General features: G+C 46.8%; 1 protein-coding gene across 5 annotated transcripts in view; it reads left to right on the top strand.

The window, feature by feature from the left end:
• Positions 1–20,891, top strand: part of SLC4A4 (solute carrier family 4 member 4) — a 710,971-nt gene that overhangs the window by 468,342 nt on the left and 221,738 nt on the right. For 3 of the 5 annotated variants that reach the window (XM_086961758.1, XM_086961762.1, XM_086961759.1), the window contains 2 exons: positions 14,900–15,060; positions 19,273–19,452. In XM_086961758.1, the coding sequence (XP_086817884.1) occupies positions 14,900–15,060; positions 19,273–19,452 (341 nt within the window). The remainder of the gene's footprint in view (positions 1–14,899; positions 15,061–19,272; positions 19,453–20,891) is intronic. The other 2 variants (XM_086961760.1, XM_086961761.1) reach the window with 1 other exon arrangement.

Genomic DNA, 20,891 nt, shown 5'->3' with positions numbered 1-20,891 from the left:
TTCCTTTCTTTTCCGCCTCCCATTCTGGCAAATCAGGAACGGCTGACAGAGGACCATCTGAAATCGCTCCAAGAGGAAGTTACAGCTCTCTTTGCCAAAGGAGCAATAGAAAGGGTCCCTGTTTCAGAAGTAGACAGTGATTGTTATTCCTGCTACTTTCTGATTCCAAAGAAGATCAAAGGGTTGCAGCCCATTTTAGATCTTCAGATCATCAAGAAAGAGAAGTTCAAGATTCTCACTCTAGCTCAGGCATTGTCTGCTCTAGACCAGGAAGACTGGATGGTAGTGTTAGACCTGCAGGATGCTTTTTTTCATGTTCCTATCCTGCTGGGCCACAGGAGCAACTTGCGGTTCAAAGTAGGCCGCGTGCACTGTGTTTACGGTGCTCCCCTTCAGCCTTACCAGTGCCCCTCGGGTGTTCACCAGGGTGATGGCAGTGGTTGCAGCTCATCTGCGCAGGTTAGGGGTGTCATTCTTCTCCTATCTCGACGACTGGCTGTTGAAGGTGCCTTCGCCCCAGGCAGTCATCACCCACTTTCCGACTACGGCGAACCTCTGGCATTCGCTGGGATTCTCTATAAACGTGGCAAAGACACACCTGACTCCTTCTCAGATGCTCCCTTTCATCGAAGCAGTTCTAGACACAGTGCAGTTTCGGGCTTATCCTCCCAAGCAATGAGTTCAGAATATTCAGGTCATAATGTTGATTGGGAAAACTTGGCCCACATCCCTCTGTACAAATCCACCTAGACACTCTGACTCCTTTTTCAGAGGAGGAAGTGGCCAAAGCCATGACTGAGGTCAAGGCGGGATCTCCACTTGAGTCCTGCCTGCATTTTACTTTTGCCAGATTAGCACCAATCCTATCCACTCATGTCACTTAACTATTTAACCAATCTCTGGAGCAAGCATAATTCCCAGACATTTGGCAGAAAACACTAGTATTTCCACTTTAAAAAAATCAGTATTCAGAATATATGACCCAGCTAATATCCCCCCATCTCTCAACTACCTTATTTATCCAAAGGTTTGGAACGTTTAGTTAATAAGCAACTCACCACCTTCCTAGAATCCAATAAACTATTCGACTCCTCACAGATGGGCTTTAGAGCCAATAACAGTAACAAAGCAACTCTACTGGCTGTGTCTGATAATATCAGATCACTAGTTGATCAAGGCAGAGCCGTAGCATTGATCTTATTAGATCTTACTGTGGCCTTTGGTACTGTTTCACATACCAAACTACTCCAAATCCTGCACAAAAAAGGGATCTGCTCCAAAAAAGCCCTGTCATGGTTCACCTCTATTCTTAAAGACCGAACCCAAACAATTCAAATGGGATCCTGTACCTCTACCGCAAAGAACATTAAGTACGGAGTCCCATAAGGAGCTACCTTAAGTCCCACCTTCTTTAATACATAAATTTAATCTCTGGCGGAAATTAGCAGGAAATGGGGATTTGACATCTGCTCCTACACCGATGATACGCAATTGGTGATTCCCTTGATAGACTGACTGACCAACATTGAGACAAAAAATAACCTAATAAACTGTCTCACTGAACTTGCAGGTTGGATGTCCCAACACTGTTTAAAGCTAAACGCCGGGAAATCTCAAATCCTGCTCTTCGGCGTTGCCCAGGGGAGCTGGGACAATAGCCGGTGGCCCCAGGCACTATGCACCGCCCCAGAACCCAAGCAAGCGGCAAAAAATCTGGGCATCATCTTCGATGACACCCTATCTATGCTGGACCAAGTATGCATGTTGTTTGGTAAAGTCTATGCTACACTAAAACTTTTCAGACAACTCTTTCCCTGGATTCCACAAAATTTCTGACAAACGGTTACCCAGGTGTGAGAAGTTGGACTGATATATGATGTCTCCAATTCTGGGGGCACCTTGTATCAGTCCAAACAATCCCTTATGGTGTCTGGTTGTAAGTCAACCTTATAGACAAGCTATCCTAAGGGTAGCATGGACTAAGCAGCCTTAAAGGCTTAACTCAAGAGGGCATGTGAAGCCAGCTGTTTTACCATATGGAATCCTGTAATATCAAATGAAAGAACACCACACAAGTTATATATTATAAAAATATATGTATTTATTACTAGAATAATCCTCTGTACTCTTTATGAGTGCAGAGGCACAAGCATTTAAACAAAAACACAGTTAAACATATAAAAGTTGCACAATTATGGATGAGGCCGGGGGGCCACGCAAACCATATATTAAAAAAGTGCTATAAGTATCACTAATCGAACAGTGGTCAGGCCTAGGGCCTGGGGAATCGCTGGGACCAATCGGGACTAGCAATGCTGAAGTCAGGAAAAGCCCGCGGGAATCGGGTGCAGCGCTTAAAGCACACACATGCACCAATGCAAAGTCAACGGTGCTTAAAAGTTATCGAGTTACTGTTTTAAGAGTCTTCCGACTGACCTAGAAGGACAAAACTTTAGACACTAGAGGTGTATACCAATACTGGAGCACCGGCGTTCATGAGTTACCTCACCCACAGAAAGCGGGTGCACGGGTGCAAAGTAGTGTCGGGTTTCGTCACGCAGGACGATGGTGCCCGAAGAGGAAGATGCTGCAGGCGTCGAGAAGAGAAGTGTCCGGTGTGATCCAAGGGTGGATCAAAGATGTAGAGTACCTGAAAGCAGAGGGGACAGAGTCTGGATCACTCAGCAGTGACCAGGGTGGAACCAGGAAGGAACCAGGCAATGTCGGGCGCAATCAGGTGGTTGTCGAGAAGCTTGTCTCCGCTGCCACGTGGACTCTGGGGCACCGAGGATGTCCAGGAGTGGATCACGAGCTGTCCCACGAAGGCTCTCGCTGTCGGCGGTGTCAGCTTCCGGATTGGAGCAAACAAACCTTGACAAGCGCAACCCACGCAGGATTCGAAGATCGCTTCTTACTCGGACCAGCAAGGTCAGAGGGGGTGCTCCTTTTCAGGGAAGCGAGGGCCAGTCCAGAGCAACCGGACTGGCAGGTCAAATTCAAAGGTTCGTCGGTACTGGGGCCGCAAGCCAACGGGCAAGCGACTGGACCAACGCGTTGAGCCAAAAGATGCAGAAGGGCCCCACGCAGCACTCGGTGAGTGTAGAGGGGTGAGCTTTGGTGCAAAAGCAGCTCAGGGCTGGGGCTTCTCAAACCCCAATGCACAGCTTCGAAGGAGCCTCGGAAGCTGCGCGGTCAGCGCCTCGTGGTCTTTCCAAGATGGCCGACCCCACGCTCAGGTCGCCTCCACGGGTCTCAGCTCTGCAGGGACTATGGATCGGGCTGTTAGAAGGTAGGCACGCTGGGTCTTGTCGATCTCTGTCGCTCAAGTTCCGGCGGGAACTGCAATAAAGCAACCGTCGAGGTGCTGGATGGTGCCTGTTTGCACAGGGTGGTCACTGCTAGACCACAAGGGAGATTCTTCAGTCTTCTACGTCGAGTAGGATGTCGAAGGGTCCAGAGTTTCGTTTCATAAGTTTCAATCAGGATAATCTGATGTGCGTTGGCACTGCTCCCACTCTTATACCAAACTGGTGGGCTGGATTACCTGCTAGGTCCCTCCTATGGGTGGGACCCAGGAAGGGGGTGGTTACACCCCTTTCCCTTTGTCCAGGGTCGCGCCGGGACTGGGGCTGGTGTGCCCCAGAACCGGTTTGACCGGATTATGCAAGGGGATGCCTTGTGCTCCCCAGGCAGTGTCTAGTTTCTTTCAAACCTCCCTGCTGCAATCCACTATCTCCTGTCTGGGGTGGTGTGACACCTCCCTGTGACAGCAAACCCTTTGTCCAGGCCTCCTCTGCCAAGTTTCGGTCAGCAGCAGGAGGTCAGACTTGTGTCTGTGGCAGCAGCAGCCATTTTGTGATGCTGCGTCTCTGGTTAGGATTAACCGCGTTTTAGTAAAGTAACATGTCTTCTCCCTCTAGAAGGGAGGGATGCTACCCCCGTCGCCAGGACTGGCGAGGGGGTAGTATTCGAAAACGTATGACACCAAACACGGCATGTTTTGATAAAGCCAAACCAAAGTTAGCACATAACCGCAATGGATTATAATGCACTTAAGAGTATATGGTATGGCATTATCCCGGAACAGCTTAGGGAATTGGTCCCGACAGCTGCAGACAGGCTCAGCTCATGCTAGAGCACCATCTCACAAAAAACCAAGCACTCTGCCTCCAGGACTCTCTTGCTTTATGGACGAATGCCTTTCTTAAGGTAATTTCCCTTACCTACATATGCTATAGTATCTGCAGCTCTTTCTGGCTCTTCAGATTCTTCTTCCTCCTCGGAGGAAGCTTTGTCTTTCTCCTTTTCGTGTATCTCTATTACTGTCTTTCTTATTTTCTTGTACATGCTAGCTATGCAATTCTGCCTATCATGTTTTCCTTCCGATATATTTTGACCCCACTTGTGAAGTGCATCTAATTCACTCTGATCTGTCTCAGGCCTGTCTCGTTCTCTTATTAGGCAATTTATGAAGAAACGTAATATATATGCTTGAGTGTCAACTTTCTGATGCTCCAAGGCATCTTTAATGCTTTCGGGATCCTTTCCAGTCTGTATAAACCGGTAGATTCTGTCTAGGTGCTCTTTCATACCTGGAAACATTAACAGAAAATCAGTAGCGGCACGTAACCGCAATGATGCCATCATCATTCTATCCTCTTTTCCGGGTACTGGATCGTATCTGCAAACTGTAAGTTGTCCTTTGAGTATATCAAGACGGGGTGATTTGTACATGGTGGGACTCCGCAAGTCCCCTAGGGATAACCTGTGCGTTAAGGGCGGGGTCCGAGGACCCGCGGTCGCACCTCCTGAAACGGAAGCTTGGGCATCATTTCTGTGTGGAGTCTGTATTTGAATTTGTCTTTTAGTAGGATCTGGTAGACGTGGTTTCGGTAGGTCAATTTTAGGTGCGGGAAGTGGCGGGGCTGGCGGAACAGGGGAAGTCTGTCGCGGTACCGGCGGAACATGACCTGGGGGCGGAGTGCCACCCCCGTCCCTGTCAGTAGGCAGGGCACGAACAGGCAGATTGGTGTAAGCTGGAGCTACATCTTCTAGGTAGGAATTCAGGAATATATCTTTAGTGGCCCTATGAGTTACTTTAGTTGGAACCAGTGGTGGCGGCAGATTTTTCGGTATTTCTGAAATGGCGTCAGGTGTGCCCTCGGCCATAAGATACATGCCGTTTACTTGGCTATTTCGGATGCGATCTATTTGTTCTGTTTTTACTCGGATTCCTTAAGTAACTAATTCGTTTTCTTGAGCTTTTTCTGATTCTTTAAGTCTATTTTCTCTACGGAGTGCTCTCTCAGCACGTTTATGTGATTCCTTACGCCAAAATTCTATGGCGTCTTTCTGAGATTGTCTGGCTTTCTTTTTCCATAATGCCTCTTCTACCTTCATGATGCACTCGGCATCCCATGTTCCATTAACTGGCCATCTGTGTCTCTCGTCTAGATGTTTCGTATAATCGGTCCATAATTCTAGATACAATATGGCATCTATGCCATGCTTATTATACATAAAGTTACCTGGAGTGTCCCTAGGGGGGATAGGAATTTCTTCCTCTAACATCCCTTTCCTAGTTCCTATCTGCTTTAATTTGTTGAAAAACGGCATTTCGTTTACTTAATACTGAATGTTCGATTTCTTACTGCTTAAATCTAGACACAACTAGTTACATAAGAACACAATAATGCACATAAAACAGTCACTCATACCACGACATTAATCACATAAAGAGACATTTGCTACATATATAACTACCCCCTATATCGGATGTACTGCTAAACAGTACAGATACACTGGTGTAACAGTGCAGGAATTCAGAATACTAGATATACTGCTAAACAGTACAGATACACTGCCTAAAAACAGTGCAGACCGGACTTGTGTACCCAAACCCGTCTAGATACGTCCCAGCAATGGTACTCACCGGGAAGCACGGAAAACAGAAGGCCTCAGAAAACTCGACTGGACTCGACTCGATACTTCGGAAAACTTCGGAAACCTGGTGGGCCTCTTGACACCTCGGACCTTGCTTCTTTCGGCTAGGCTCTGGTCGGGATCCTCCGCACTCCTTACCGCCTCGTCTGGGTACTGATCGCAATCTTCGTCACCTCCGTGGGCCAGAGGGAGATACAGGAAATCCTGCCGGTACGCGTAGGTTCCGTCTAACTGATGGCAGGGGACGGAGCGTGCAATGCACCAACCGGCGCGTAAGGTGGGGGAGGGGTCCCTGTTCGGGCGCCAAAATGAGAAGCCCAGCTGCTTCGCTTAGTGGTGGACAGTATACGGGGATACGATTGCAGCAAGACGCTCTGCTGCCTCGCGGTCCGCGTTTGAAGTTCCCTTCGCGATCACACGGAGCCGATCGGCGAAATTGCAATACGATCATCCAGCTCCCCAGTCCGTTAGGCACTGCAGGGACCCGTTTAAGTTTATTGAATATAGCACAGCGCCTAAGCCTCCCTACAACAGTGCAGCTCAATACACTGAGACGTTTATTTAGACGTGCCCAGCAGTATATTTGTCTGAAACAGGCAGCCCACACATTTGAATTTTCCAGAGTGTGTCTTGTTTTATTGAACCACAGATAGGACGGCCCCTCCTCGTCCCTTTCCCTACTACAACGGTCCTGATGAAGACCCCGGCAAAGGAATAAACTGATCCTAGAAATAGGGGTCGAAACGTCGACACCTCTTTACCTTGGGACATCCGGCACATTTCCAGTACTCGATTGATTTGTACACGTGACCGTAGAATGCCCCACTTTTCTGCTAAATTTGCCCAACACTTGCCTTAATTGATGTAGGCCGTTTTGGTTTTTTGGAATAATTTGCAATTCCTTGTTGATTGTGTATATGTACAGTATGTTTAAATCTGTGTACTATCTTTATAACCTTTTACACAACCTTTGAGCACACCCCCCTTCCCCCCTTTTTCCCCCCCTTGGGGCCCTTTCCAATTTTTCGATTTCTCGTTTTCATCTATAAATGATTACAAATATTGCTTTAAATCGTTAAACATGTTGTTGTTGAATAAATGACAACATCCCTGTCCTTTGAGTACCATCTTAGTTCTTGTTTGGAATTTTTTATTGTTTGTGCAGAAATAATTCCCCTTCCACGGGGACCCCTCTATACATTTACTATTAGACGCCCAGGTCCCCGTGACTGCTTGGGTTCTACCCCCCCTTTATAATGTCCAGGATTGTTAAGGCCTGCCATAGAAGTGAGTTATAGGTATATATGTGTCCAGATAGGTTTAGATATAGGTATACTATATCTAAGCAAGGGGTGATTACACCACCTTGCCCCAGCTGAGTGATCAGCCAGTTGTGTCAATTTTGGATAGCCAGCCAGGGGTGGCAAAAGATATGCTGCAGCCCCTGGTAGGCCTTGGATGCACCTATGCCCTGGGCACCTATAGTGCACTGTACAGGGGCTGATAAGGTGACCCAAGCCAATTTAGGTATGCACCTAGGGTACATGGAATCCATTTTAAAGAGAGAGCAGATAGCCTGGGGCCGTGATTAGCAGGGAGCCAGGCCAAATAAGTCGAAAACCAGCTAAACACAAGGCAAAAAATCTGGGGTAACCATAGTCAGGTAGCCACCTTCCTACACCAGGCTAGCAGACTTGATTATGGCAACGCCCTGTTTGTAGGCATGGCTGACTATCTTTTCCCAAGACTTCAGGTGGCTTAGAGTGTTGCCGCTAAACTAATATGTAATAAAAAATATTTATAGTTCAGCATCCCTCTGCCTGAAGGAATTACACTGTCTACCAGTCCGCCAGAGAGCCAGTTTTAAGATCCTCTGTTTTGCACATAAAACCCACCATAAGAAAGGACCACACATTCTACAAGATAACCTACAATTCCACAACCCTTCGCGTAATCTGAGATCACGCCATCAAGCCCTCGCCTCAATCAAGCGCACTTCCAAGGACAGAATGGGCGACCGGTCCTTCTCCAAATCAGCCACGGTCCTTTGGAACAACCTACCCCTTGACCTTCGCCTGACAGATGACTACTTACTGTTTAGGATAAAACTGAAAACCACCCTATTCCCTAGATACTGACCCTACCAATGTTTAAATTGCACTATACTCTAATCTGTCCTAGCGCCGTGATGTCCCTCGGGATCATTGATGTGCTCTATAAATACCGCAAAATACAAATACATATAATTCTGATGTTTCAGCCATTATCCAGGATTTCGGTGAGACTGACTCTGAGGCTGTTGGGCGTCATGGCCTCCTGCATCCTTTTGGTAAAACATGCCAGGTGACATATGCAGGCTCTTCTGCAGTGGGACCTGAAGTTCCAGTGGGCACAACATCGAGGAAATCTCATGGACATGCTCCAGATCTCGGAAGGAATTACGAGAGATCTGCATTGGTCGTTGACGAACCGCAATTGGGTCGATAGCAGATCCCTCTCCCTTCCCCAACCAGAACTCACAGTAGTGACAGATGTGTCACTTCTGGGAAGTGGCAGCCATCTGGGAGAGGTGGAGATCAGGGGACACTGGTCTCCGGCGGAGTTGTGGCTCCACATCAATTGGTTGGAGCTCCGATCAATTCGATTGGCATTGAAGGCATTTCTTACCTCTGTCAAGGGGGAGATGGTGCAGGTGTTCACGGACAACACAACCATCATGTGGTACTGCAACAAGCAGGACGGGGTGGGGTCATTGACCCTGTGTCGAGAGGCCCTGCGTCTCTGGACATGGCTGAACGGCAGGGCATATCCGTGTTGGTTCAACACCTGGCAGGTTCTCTGAAGGCCAGGGCCGACAAACTCAGCCTTCAATGCCTAGCGGATCACAAATGTCGTCTCCAGTCAGAGGTGGCGCAAGGTCTCTTTCAACAGTGGGGAGAGTCTTGTCTACATGAGCCCCCTCGCGGCCATCGCACGCCAACACAACCTCAACATAATCTCCTACGCCGACGACACCCAGCTGATCCTCTCCCTGACCAACGACCCCGCCGCCGCCAGAGCCAACCTGCACGAAGGGATGAAAGATGTAGCCGAGTGGATGACGACCAGCCGCCTGAAACTGAACTCAGACAAGACGGAGGTCCTCATCCTGGGCTCCTCGCCCTCCGCCTGGGACGACTCCTGGTGGCCCCCCGCCCTGGGCACCGCACCCAAACCGACGGACCATGCACGCAACCTGGGCTTCATCCTGGACTCCTCCCTCTCCATGACCAGACAAGTTAACGCCGTCTCCTCGTCGTGCTTCAACATCCTACGCATGCTACGGAAGATCTTCTGGTGGATCCCCACCGAGACCAGGAAGACTGTCACCCAGGCCCTCGTCACCAGCCGACTGGACTACGGCAACGCCCTCTACGCCGGAACCACCGGCAAGCTCCAGAAGAGACTCCAGCGGATCCAGAACGCCTCAGCCAGACTCATCCTCGACATCCCACGAAACAGCCACATCTCCGGACATCTGAGAGACCTGCATTGGCTCCCCGTCAACAAAAGAATCACCTTCCGTCTCCTCACCCACGCACACAAAGCCCTACACGATCAAGGCCCGAGCTACCTCAACAACCGAATCAACTTCTACGCTCCCAAACGCCACCTCCGATCAGCCAGCCACGCCTTCGCCGCCGTCCCCCGTATCCGAAGAGCGACAAGAGGAGGAAGGTCCTTCTCCTACCTGGCCGCCAAGACCTGGAACTCCCTCCCTCCCGACCTGCGCCTGACCCAAGACCACCTCTCCTTCAGGAAGAAGCTCAAGACCTGGCTGTTCGAGCAGTAACGGCACCCCCCCCCCCCCCCCACCCCCCCAAGCGCCTTGAGACCCTACGGGTAAGTAGTGCGCTCTATAAATGTCTTTGATTGATTGATTGATTGTTTATATTTGTTCGCGTCCAAAGAGAACATGCAGTGTCAGCAGTATTACGCGCTGGGTTTTCCAAGGCAGCTATCTCCCGGCAACACTTTTTGTCACAATTGGAGCTTAGGCCTGCTGTACGCCTTTCCGCCCATACCACTCCTGCCCAGGATTCTGAAGAAGATCAAGAACGACCAGGCCCAAGTCACCCTTGTGGCTCTGAACTGGGCGAGGAGAGTTTGGTATCCAGAGCTTCTGAGAATAAGCATCGATTCTTCGATCAGGCTGCCACTTTGGGAGTATCTTCTGTAGCAGCAGCAGGGGAGGGTCCTTCACCCGAACCTGTCAACTCTGCACCTCCATGCAAGATGATTGAGCTGCAGCAGTTGGTAGCTTTTGACCTTCCTCCCAAAGTCTGTAACTTTACTTTGACGGTCAGGCGGCCCTCCACTAAGATGGTATACCCCTGCGGTTGGCAGAAATTTGTATCATACTGTAAAGAAAGGTCTATGGACCCTCTTTCTGCTTCTCTTTTCACTGTCCTTTTATTTATTCTGACCCTTGCCCAGCAGGGGTCTACTTTGGGAACTCTCAAGGGTTACCTTTCTGCTTTGCCTGCTTTTTTGCGGCTGCCAAACCAGTCCTCTCTCTTCAAATCTCCTATCGGTCATAGATTTCTAAAAGGGCTGTCTCATTTGTTTCCACCCACAACCTTTGTTATGCCACAGTGGGACCTTAATTTGGTCCTCACCTACCTGACGTGTGCTCCCTATGAGCCTTTACACAATTATCCCCTCTGGCTGTTGTCCATCACAACAGCCTTCTTTGTGGCGATTACATCGGCTCGGAGGGTGAGTGAGTTGCAGGCGTTATCTTGCACGCCTCCTTATCTGATGTCCTTTCGAGAGAAGCTGGTGCTTGGCAACCAGGCATCGTTTTTATCAAAAGTTTTGACCCCTTTCCATCTGGGTCAGTCCATCACGTTGCCCACCTTCTTTGCTCCACGCAAATTTCTAAGGAAGGGAGCGTCTCCACCGGCTAGACCCAAAAAGAGCGTTGTTGTTCTACCTTGACCGCAGAAGAGAGTTTCGGACTGATGACCAACTCTTTGTGGGGTACGTTGGAGCAAAGAAGAAAAGGGCAGTGCAAAAAAGGACCATTGCTTTCTGGGTCGTTCTCTGCATCAAGATCTCCTATGCCCTGGCAAAGAAGCAGCCCCCTGGTGGATTGTTTGACTGAGAATGCATCTAGCTGACTCCTTCTAGCATTGTGCGAGATAAGTTAGCATTTGGGGCACCATTTTGTATTCAGCTGCCATTTTGTACTATGATGGAAAGTAAGATTCTGTCCCATACTGTCTGCCTCAGCAGAACGAAGCCTCGATTGTTGCTCTTCATTTTTCAAGGTTGAGCTACACTGCACTTATGAATAGATCATTCTGTCTTTGCATGCCTTTCCCAGTAGGTAGCCCTGCTCCCACTCTCAGAGAAGACGGGCACAGGCAGAGTAACCTTGAAACTGAGACAGCATGTACCCGGTCTCAGGATGGTAGCTCGTCCTTCCGTACCTTCTTTATTTATCAGTTCCCAGACTGGAAAATTCCAGTCTGGGCGGGTCTTTAGGGGTTTTGGATATGTATATCTTGTATAACCCTGTTGACTGGAGTCAGTCCCTCGGCCACAATGTAAGGAGGCTGGTCAGACTGAACGCCACTCGAGTGTATGACTAATAAATAATTTTGGTTTGTATTCTCTACTGTCTGACCAACTCTTCATTAGTATGGAAGGCTGAGAGGGGGCCCTAATCGGGTCACTTCCTTCAGGTTTAAGGGCCCATTCCACAAGTGGAAAGGCTGCAAAGATGGCTTTGGCTCGAGGTGTCTCAGTACAAGACATCTTTCAGGCAGCAACGTGGGCATCTTTGCACACATTTGCAAAACACAACTGCCTAGGTGTTCAGGTCTGTAGGGATCGGCACTTTGCATGTTCGGTCCTCCAGGACTTCCTAGTATGAGATATTGGTCTGCAGCCCACTGCCAGGATGGTATAACTTGGGTATCTAATTCAAAGTTAAGGAATCTGCAGGTAGATAGAGTCGCTACCAGATAATGCGTTATCGAAGATAAGTAATTTGTTGAATACTGCACTTTCCAGACTCCATACTTCATCGAAAGCTTCTACATTGACATTGCAATAACCTTTATTGGCCTCATTTGTTGGGCATTGCATGACAAAATGATGCTTATTGAGATGTGGCATGCTTTTGTGACTTATAGCGGTGGAGCTCATGGTGGTATGTTAAACATGTAAAAAGCCACCTATTCAGGGAGGCACAAGTATAGAACAGTCACTGTTATTTTTCCTGTCAACAACATGCCTATTTTAGTGACTTTGGCCCTTTCTGTTGGCAGCATGGATGGTGGAACGTATTTATTGTGTAATTTTGGTTGGTGGCATGTTCATCATGGATATCTGCGAGCCTTTAGGTTTAATTTGTAATGCTGCTTGTGCCATTCAGGTGAACATATTGTATTTTATACTAAGTATGAGGGGGCTTTCCTTCAGTTTCTTTCAGCCATTTGGCTTCCTTGGCTCAGGAACCTTCAGCCATTGGCATGACACATTGTCATTCACATTTTGGATCAGTTCATGGTAGTATGTTAGGCTTACCGTCTTTCTATTGGCTGTTTTAGTGTATCCTTAAACTTCCATTGAAATTCATGAGTGACTATTTTACACTTGAAAGCACATTTAGAGCCTGATTTTGGTCCCCCATATAGTTGGGTAGCAGAGGACATTACGTCTGACATGCTGCCAGACTACGCCCACCATATTGTAGGATCACTGCCGGCCGGGCGGGGGTGTTTGTGCCTTCACAGGAAATGCCGCCATTACAACTCCTGTTGGTGAGCAGCTGCCATGTTGCCGTTCTCTGCTCTCAAAACTTTTTTGTTTTTCAAAAACAAACTCCAGAGTAGAGAGTTTGTTTTTGAGAAACAAAATATAAATGACCTTAACACCCTGGAAGGTTTTCTCCAGGGTTGTGGTGGTTATTAGTATTTTTGTTCTGTTTGAGACCACCAGATGGTCCTGAACAGAAAAAAACATCATACATTCCACCCTTTACAGGCAGGGCAGGATGATGTTTTTACACCTATTATTGTTATTGCTCTTGATGGTTAATCCAACTCAAAATAGAGTGGATGCACCGGCAGTTTGACTGACAGGGTAGTTGCCACATTTGTCACAGAGTTCCCTGTCCCCCAAACTCATAATCAGCCATACGTCTTTATCTTATCTATGCATTATATACACAAATGAACCCTTTTTTTGTTTTGCACCACTGCAGGCATTTGTTGTGCTTTGGTCAGCGCTCAAATGCAAGTGTGAAACTTATTGGCTTTGCCAGTGCTTGGTAGATATTGTTGGTGCACCTCATATCTGGCAGATTTACCACATGTGTCTCTGCTGCATATGGGGAAGTGCTCCTGCAGGGTAGTGGCACAGAGCGTTTTATAAACAGATAGTAGATGTCCATGGTAAATCCAGTTGGGCAGAATGGCGGAACTACCACCCAGTGCCTAATTTGTAAAAACCTTAGTGCCGAGGCCCTCGACAGGCGGACACTAGAGTTTGCACCATCTGTTGCCCCTGGCCGCACTGCCAATGACAGCAACAACACACTGCTAATCATCACACTCTTAAAAGTGTGACAATTCATACAATTACAGGCCCCCAAAGCGATAAGAATGGCTTTGGAAGCAAATGCTAATAATTGGAAATTGAAATTGAAATAATAAACAGAAGTTGTTGTGCTTGTACCTAAATTGGCAGACACCACTACCATGTGTCAGACAGTCATAAGCCCCGGTGCTGGCAATTAACTGCCGGTGCTGAGCACCGGAAAGCACCAGCAGAAATTAAGCACTGCTACCACCATCTTTAAATGAGGGCTTACATTTGTATATGGAATAGTTGCCAACTGCCCCATTTTTGCCGGGACAGTCCTGGCAAGTTGGAGACTGTCCCGGGTAATATTGTTGCAGAAACGGTTCCCCTTTATTACACACAGGTGCGCAAATAAGAACTCTCTATGTGCAGCAGCACTGTTCTGCAAAGTGTCCCGGGATTTTTTTTTTTAAATGTTGGTAACTCTGGCTATAAGCTCATTGGTCACAGAGTAGGGAACGGGCAGGCTGGGTGTGCCTTCTGGGTCCTAATGCCGCTAAGTATGTTTTAAAGACCAGTGCTTACAAAATGACCGGCTGCCTGTTTTAATGGCCACCTGCTGCTCCTTGTTTTCCCTTTCGACATAAATGCCCCAAACCACATTCTCGAACGAACCAGACATAGAGCCGTTGTCATTTCAACAATGGCACCGCATAAATGGATTTGGACTGGTTTCCCAGACAGTTCTCCCCAAGACCTTTCAGTTGATGCACACTGTATCTGTGCAGTTTGCCTAGAATGTACATTGGGGAATATTTAAAGAGGGCTTAGGAGACATTCAGGCAGATGTCCAGACATGCGAGACTGCACAATGCATGCAATGGCGACCTAACTATCTCTGCAGACACCCAGCTCCTAATCTCTAACCACTTTGCTATGATAAATGTTAATGGCCAGCAGAATTCTACACATCATTACGTTTAGCAATGTGTCTGCTGGGGGACTGACATAGGGTGGGGCCTCGAACTCCAAGATAACAGTGGAAGCCCCTGCACGAGTAGAATCTGCTTCACTGTCACTTGGTGATTCACTCAAGTATATGTCTCTTGCACTCACAGCAATTTGCACCAGTGTAAGTTCAAGAGTGAGCAAATGGCAAAAGTCGATTATGCAAAAAAGTCTCCGGAGTGCATGTTTATCCTAATGTACTGTGCGCTGCTTTGAAGAATTGGAAGAGCGATAGGCGTAATGTCGCAGAAAGCCGCCTTAGACTCCGCATTCGTTTTTACTCCTGCAGCTGGGATATTGAACCTTGTTTTCGCTTCATGGGTGGTTAGGTGGCTTGTGACATGCTCAGTTGTTCCCTCTTTCTTTTCTCCAGGTGGATCAAGTTTGAGGAGAAGGTGGAACAAGGCGGCGAGCGATGGAGCAAACCTCACGTTGCCACCCTGTCCTTGCACAGCTTGTTCGAACTCAGGACGTGCATCGAGAAAGGGACGATCCTGCTGGACCTGGAGGCCACCACCCTTCCGCAGATAGTTGGTGAGCACATGGCTCTGATGTCGTTTTTCATTGTGTACTATTTTAGGCTAGTCCTTAAACCTCAAAAGAAAGGCATTAGCTAAAGGGGATGCCATATAGTTAGACTAAGATACTCTACCTTGTTATCTGTGGGACTCAGATCAGAGTAGGCCACGCGGTGCTATGTTAAGGCTGCTATAGGTACCAGTTGGCTATAGCTACCTCCAAAGGGCCCATGGTTTCTCAGTGGTCCCTAAAAGTGCATTACTTTTAAGAGAGTGGGAGGGCCCAACCTGGTAAAAGCAGCTCTGGCTTCCCTGAGCTGCCTTGACCTTGCGTGACGTGGCACCTGCCCTGGTGGGCCTGCTGCTTTGACCTTGGCAGTGCCCTTGCGCCCCGGGCCTGTGCTTGTTTACCAGCAGCGGTGGGTTTGCTCTGCTTGCTTCCTCCTCTGTGCAGAACCCATGCCCAGGCTGCTCGGTGCCGGCCGCCCCGCTCTGGTGACGTGGCCTGGGTTCCAGCTGTGTGCAGCTCGGCCAGAATGGAAGAGAGTTCTATAAAAGCCCGTGCTTGCACCCAGGTGCTCATATGCGTTAAACATTAATTGGTAGGTTTTCTGACCCTCATTCCTCAAGCAGTAATGATTTATCTATTAGTCAGCAATCTCAAGTAAACAGTTATTTACCAAACAGTTTTCCCAAGAAAAATGTTGAGTAATTTTGAAGGTCTCCAAATTTAGAGATTGCTTTTTTTTTTTTTTTTTTTTTTACAAAGTGTGTTGATTACTTTTTAAATCCGCCTCCACTAGCGCCACCATGAGGCAGGTGATCTCTCCGAGCCCTCCTGCCAGAGGCCCAGCAGCCGGGGTTATGCAGAGCAGTGCTCACGTGCCTCACGTGCCTCACGTTCAGTGAACGTGGCCCGCGTTATTTACACCCGCGCTCTTATCATCGTTACCTGCAAATGAAGAGAATGAAACACTTTGGTGCTATAAGCACCTTAGCTGTAGTATGTTTATTTTACACTCCGATCGCTTCATGAGCTTTCTTGACTATAAAGGAAGGTCTCAGTGTCTGGGATCAGAGCGGGCGTTGCACTAAATAATGAGATGTCAGCAGGGGGCGCCCTAGGGCATGACCTGCTTGACTCCCGGTGCATGGCGGATCTGCGATCCACCCGCGCTCACTGGGGGTGAGTGTGAGGTACAGGCCTTGTAAGCAGTAAGTCATGGCTGTCCATTTACCAGGGGTAACAGAAGTGACATCACACATCCTTTGTCCCAGGTGACATCATAGGATTGCCCCCCTTGTCCAATCGGAGCCCCTTGACAGTCTGGTGTGTTCTGCAAGGAGTACAGTGTCACAGATGCAAGCAGGGCCACAGATGCAAGCAGGGCCCCAGAGCCTCCTTTCTGTTCTGTTCCTGCCTCTGCCTTCGTAGGCAGCTGAGGCCAAGCGTAGCAGATGCAGTGCCAGAGGTGCCAAGAGGCAGACCAGGAGTAGCAGCTGTATCCCTGAGTGACGTCTAAGCAGTGAGCTCTGTAGTTTGAAAGGGGTAAGGAGAAGGGTTGTCTCTGCAGCTTGGAGGACCCCTGCAGGTCCCACTGGACTGCATGCACCTGTGGGAGAGCCTTCAGGTGTGCGAGGGTGCCTGGCTCCTGCCCTCCAAGAGCCCCGTGTGCTTCCAGCAGTCATTCTGGGCACAGGCTGCAGGAAACCTTGCGACCCTTAGGGCCAGTTGATTCAACATACGTGTGAGGAGGCAAGCTAAGCCAACGCTTGTAACTCAAAGACTCCACCCTGTGTACGTTAAGGATTGCCACCACCTAACGTTTACTTCAACGATACACTTCTTATCCCATCTGGCACTCACTTTTTGATTTTTTGTGATTGACTCTAGAGTTTCTGTGCAAACAATGAGAGGTGATATATTTCTTCTATTCTTGTTTTTCTACAATTAATTGTTGAACGAATGCAGGTGCTTTTCAGTAGCTCCTTTCGTTGTGGGAAGTTCACGGCTACACACACACAGCTGGTGATGTCCCAGCAGTGAATTCCTGGTGCTTTGTTTTAGCATGGGGATGCCCCTGACCTTCCTCACCCATTACAGCAGTCAATTTGTTCCACAGCTGACTCCTCCCCCTCCACCCGTCTCTTTATTCCTTATTTTCTCAGTTGCATTGTTTAACACTTACCCACAGAAATTTCTCAAACGGAACAGCCAATTTTGAGTAATTTAAAGATCAAATGGAGGTGTAAGTGAAATTTACATTCTTCCTTACACCAAGATTCATCAGCTCATGGCAACCTTTAATAAGAACAGATTCCTGTGGTGTCACATTTTATCTGACTGACTCCCGCCACTCTTCTGGTCAACACTTGAGCATCATAAAGATAACGCTTCACGCTAGAAGAGTCTCAGACATTTGCAGCACTAAAACAATGCCAGCAAAACAATTATTGGTTGAGTTTGCAGACAGAGACCAAACTCAAACTAATCAAATAGGAATGCTTTTCAAAAGGGATAACTCAGTGTTTTAGGAAGTGTTGCACTTCAAAAAAAATTGTATGTGTTGGTGGATCTGAGCCTGCAAGGGGCCATCCACCAACATTCTTGTGTTAGCTGGCTAGTGGCTACCACCCACAAGTTCCTGCAAGTGTCCTAGAAGGAATGCCCAATAGCACTGGAGATCTAACTTGCTGTACCACAAGTTGGATCCAGGCAGAGGTGGCTAGCTATGAATCTGTCCCAGGTACCACCTGATCCGATAATGTATATGTATAATGCTTCATGGTGTAGATTGTTTGCTACTAACTGGACTAAAATCAGAATTGTAGTCATTAGGACTAAATGTGAACAATTTGCACTTACCTGGTTCACAGTTATGCGGAATTGCCAAAGGAGCAGCCATGGTTTAAGGAAAATCTTCCCTTGTGATTCTTGGGGGTGTGTGCTTACCTGTCTTGTCGGTGTGAGGGTTTTAAGGGCTTGAGAAGTAAACAATGGGAAATCAGTCTGTCCTGGACCTTCACTCCAGACCATTCCTGTTGGGATCCGAGCAGGGATATTCCTGATCATTATCAAAAACATGTCTCTATAAACAGGTCAGTGGATGTAACTCAAAGGCTACTAGTTGGAGAGTTTCAGCATTTTTGTCATCTAACTGTACGCTGTTAGTAGCATTTGTTCTTCTCCCTTATTGACTGATTGGCATCCTAAGCAATACATATATTTTAACAGTGAAGGTGCTTGTTTTGATTGTATTTATTAATTATTACACTTTTTAACATTTAGTAACTGAGGTTCAACAATCCAAGGGTTAAATCTAATCTGGTTTATTCATCCCTGACTTCTAAACTTGTTTTCAAAACTCCGTCCTCCTGGTCAAAGCTTGAGCGCGTCTGACTTCTGAATTGGATCATTTTTTTGGTTTAGATCAATCACTAGTGGCCATCACAATAACAAAATGAGATTTCAGGGAAAATGTTGTATAATAATTATTGTATACAGTCTTTTTTACTGATGAAATGCCAAAAAGAAAGTTAATTTTTAAGGTGAAGTAATGAGATCAAATTATTTCAGAGCATTTACTCGCTGTCCCTTGGATTGGCTAGACCACATGGACATATCACTCGCAGGCCCTGGTATTTACTATATTTGGATGGCAATGCAATCCTGCTTCACCTCACATGCATACATTCATGGTTTTATCCTTTGGTAGAAACCAATACCAATATTACAAGCCCTAGGGCTATATATAGTGTTCAATGATTACTGAACACCCTCCATCCTTTGGGAAAAAAACCTCTACTTATGAAGTAGAATCCATGAATTTGATCCATCATAGGGATACTATATTGGAGAAAATCAAGCCGATGGATTCTCCTCTTTTACATATAGTTTCCTCCAGGAATCCGATGATTTTTCGTTACCACTAAACTCTAAATCAGGCTCTGTGAGAGAGTTAAGGTGTACCATCATCTATAGAAATGAAATGTCTTATCATTATGATTATTACAAGCAAGGCTTTGTATAATAGAGATTGTGGGAGGTACCTCTTTCATTATTTCTAATACTTGGCGATGATCTGTGAGAGGGTCTGATTGCATGCAAATATTTACACTCTTCAAAACTGGAACACTAGGCAATGAAACCACACCTGTGAACTAGCGTTAATAAAATACATTCTCATTGCAAAAGGCAACTCATCTGTGCTTTTGTCTTGCGTAACAGAGATCGTTATTGACAACCAGATCGAGCTAGGTTTGCTGAAGTCGGACATGAAGGAGAAGGTGACATATACTCTGCTGAGGAAGCACCGGCACCAAACCAAGAAATCCAATCTGCGTTCCCTGGCCGACATCGGCAAGACTGTCTCCAGCGCAAGTAGGATGTTAACCACCCCCGAAAATGGTAATGCAGGGATCTGCTGTCTGTGGCATTTTCTTTTGCCTCTGCTCTTGCATTTTCTTTCACTGTCTTTGTCGCTTCCATGGTCCATCTCCATCTCATGGCAGAACGTTAAGATTGTTACTGGTGGAAGGGAATGTCACCCTATGCCCTTACTTCTAAGCTACGTACGCTTTAGGACTCTGTAGAGACAATCCATTGCACCTGAGCTGGACACCTCAGAGCAGCCTCAAGGATTGAAGTACTGTCTGATGGTAGGACAGCTTAGTAACAGAGCAGTGGTAATTTACTTCTCTATGTTGAAATGCTTCCCATACTCCAATATAAAATGATGCATTTTAATTCATATACAAGAATCCTCAGCCCAGTTACACTCAAAAAGGGCAGCAACCTGCTCACCCACTGGTTCATGATTAACTCACAAGATTCTGAATATTTATGTGCTGAAACCATATGTGGATATTGTATTACCTGGAATATCTGAATCTCTAGAATAGTTGCATGTTCATTAGAACAGCGCAACAATGTTTTTCTGCACATTCCCAGTTGTTTGTGGGAAATCCCCCTTCTCACTTATCACAAATTAAGAGTATTCTGAAGATTTGTCGATGGATCTTTAAATTATACATGAGTCTAATAATATCATCTTTATCTACTCTGATCCAAGTCTCCCTTGTTGCATTTCCAATGATCAAAAGGGCAGTTTTGCAGACTACTCTTAATTTGACCTAAGAGAGAAAGGGGATTTTCTGAATACACTAGTAGGTGTGGGAGTAACATTTTGCACTTCAGACAGCCACTTGATTCTTATTCCTCTCAAAAATGGATCATACCAGCATCTACCAGTAAGTAGGTGACATCAATTTAGATATGTCTGCTAATCCCCTGCTTGAAGGATAATGATTTTTAAGAGCATCTAAACTGTACTGGGCCTGATTCAAAAAAACTTGGTTTAAAATAATTGTGCGTGTGATTGAGATTTAAGGTTTGCCATAATGCAGGACGGCATCACAGATTGTATTTACCCATTCTTCTGTGTCTTATTAAAGGTTAGTTTACAGTTAATTATGGGGCACATTCACAAAGACCTTCTCAGTTATAAATGTCCTTTAAAACCTTACAAAGATGGATTTGGAACTTAAATTCCCAAATCATTATTTGGCCCCATGTTCTTAAAATGTAAGAAGAAGGCTCATCTTCATGGGAAAATATTTTCAATGAGGAAGAAAAGAGGACAATGTATGCTACATGATGATTAAGTGTAAATTTTTGCCATACTCACTCCATTTTTACCATACTTACTCTAATGTAGTGTTTGCACTGCAATCTGCTGGACTGATTGTAGGTGGGTAGAAGTATACCTGGAAATCTAAGGTTGCCCAAAGCGTATTCCTGGGGATTCTCTGATTCACGCAAAATTCGGAAACCTAAGGTGGAACTCT

Source organism: Lissotriton vulgaris, chromosome 3_1, assembly GCF_964263255.1.
Source record: "Lissotriton vulgaris chromosome 3_1, aLisVul1.2, whole genome shotgun sequence".
NCBI classification, from domain to species: Eukaryota; Metazoa; Chordata; class Amphibia; order Caudata; family Salamandridae; genus Lissotriton; species Lissotriton vulgaris.
Note: the sequence above shows the minus strand (reverse complement) of the source record. Positions and strands in the feature narration are given on the sequence as shown.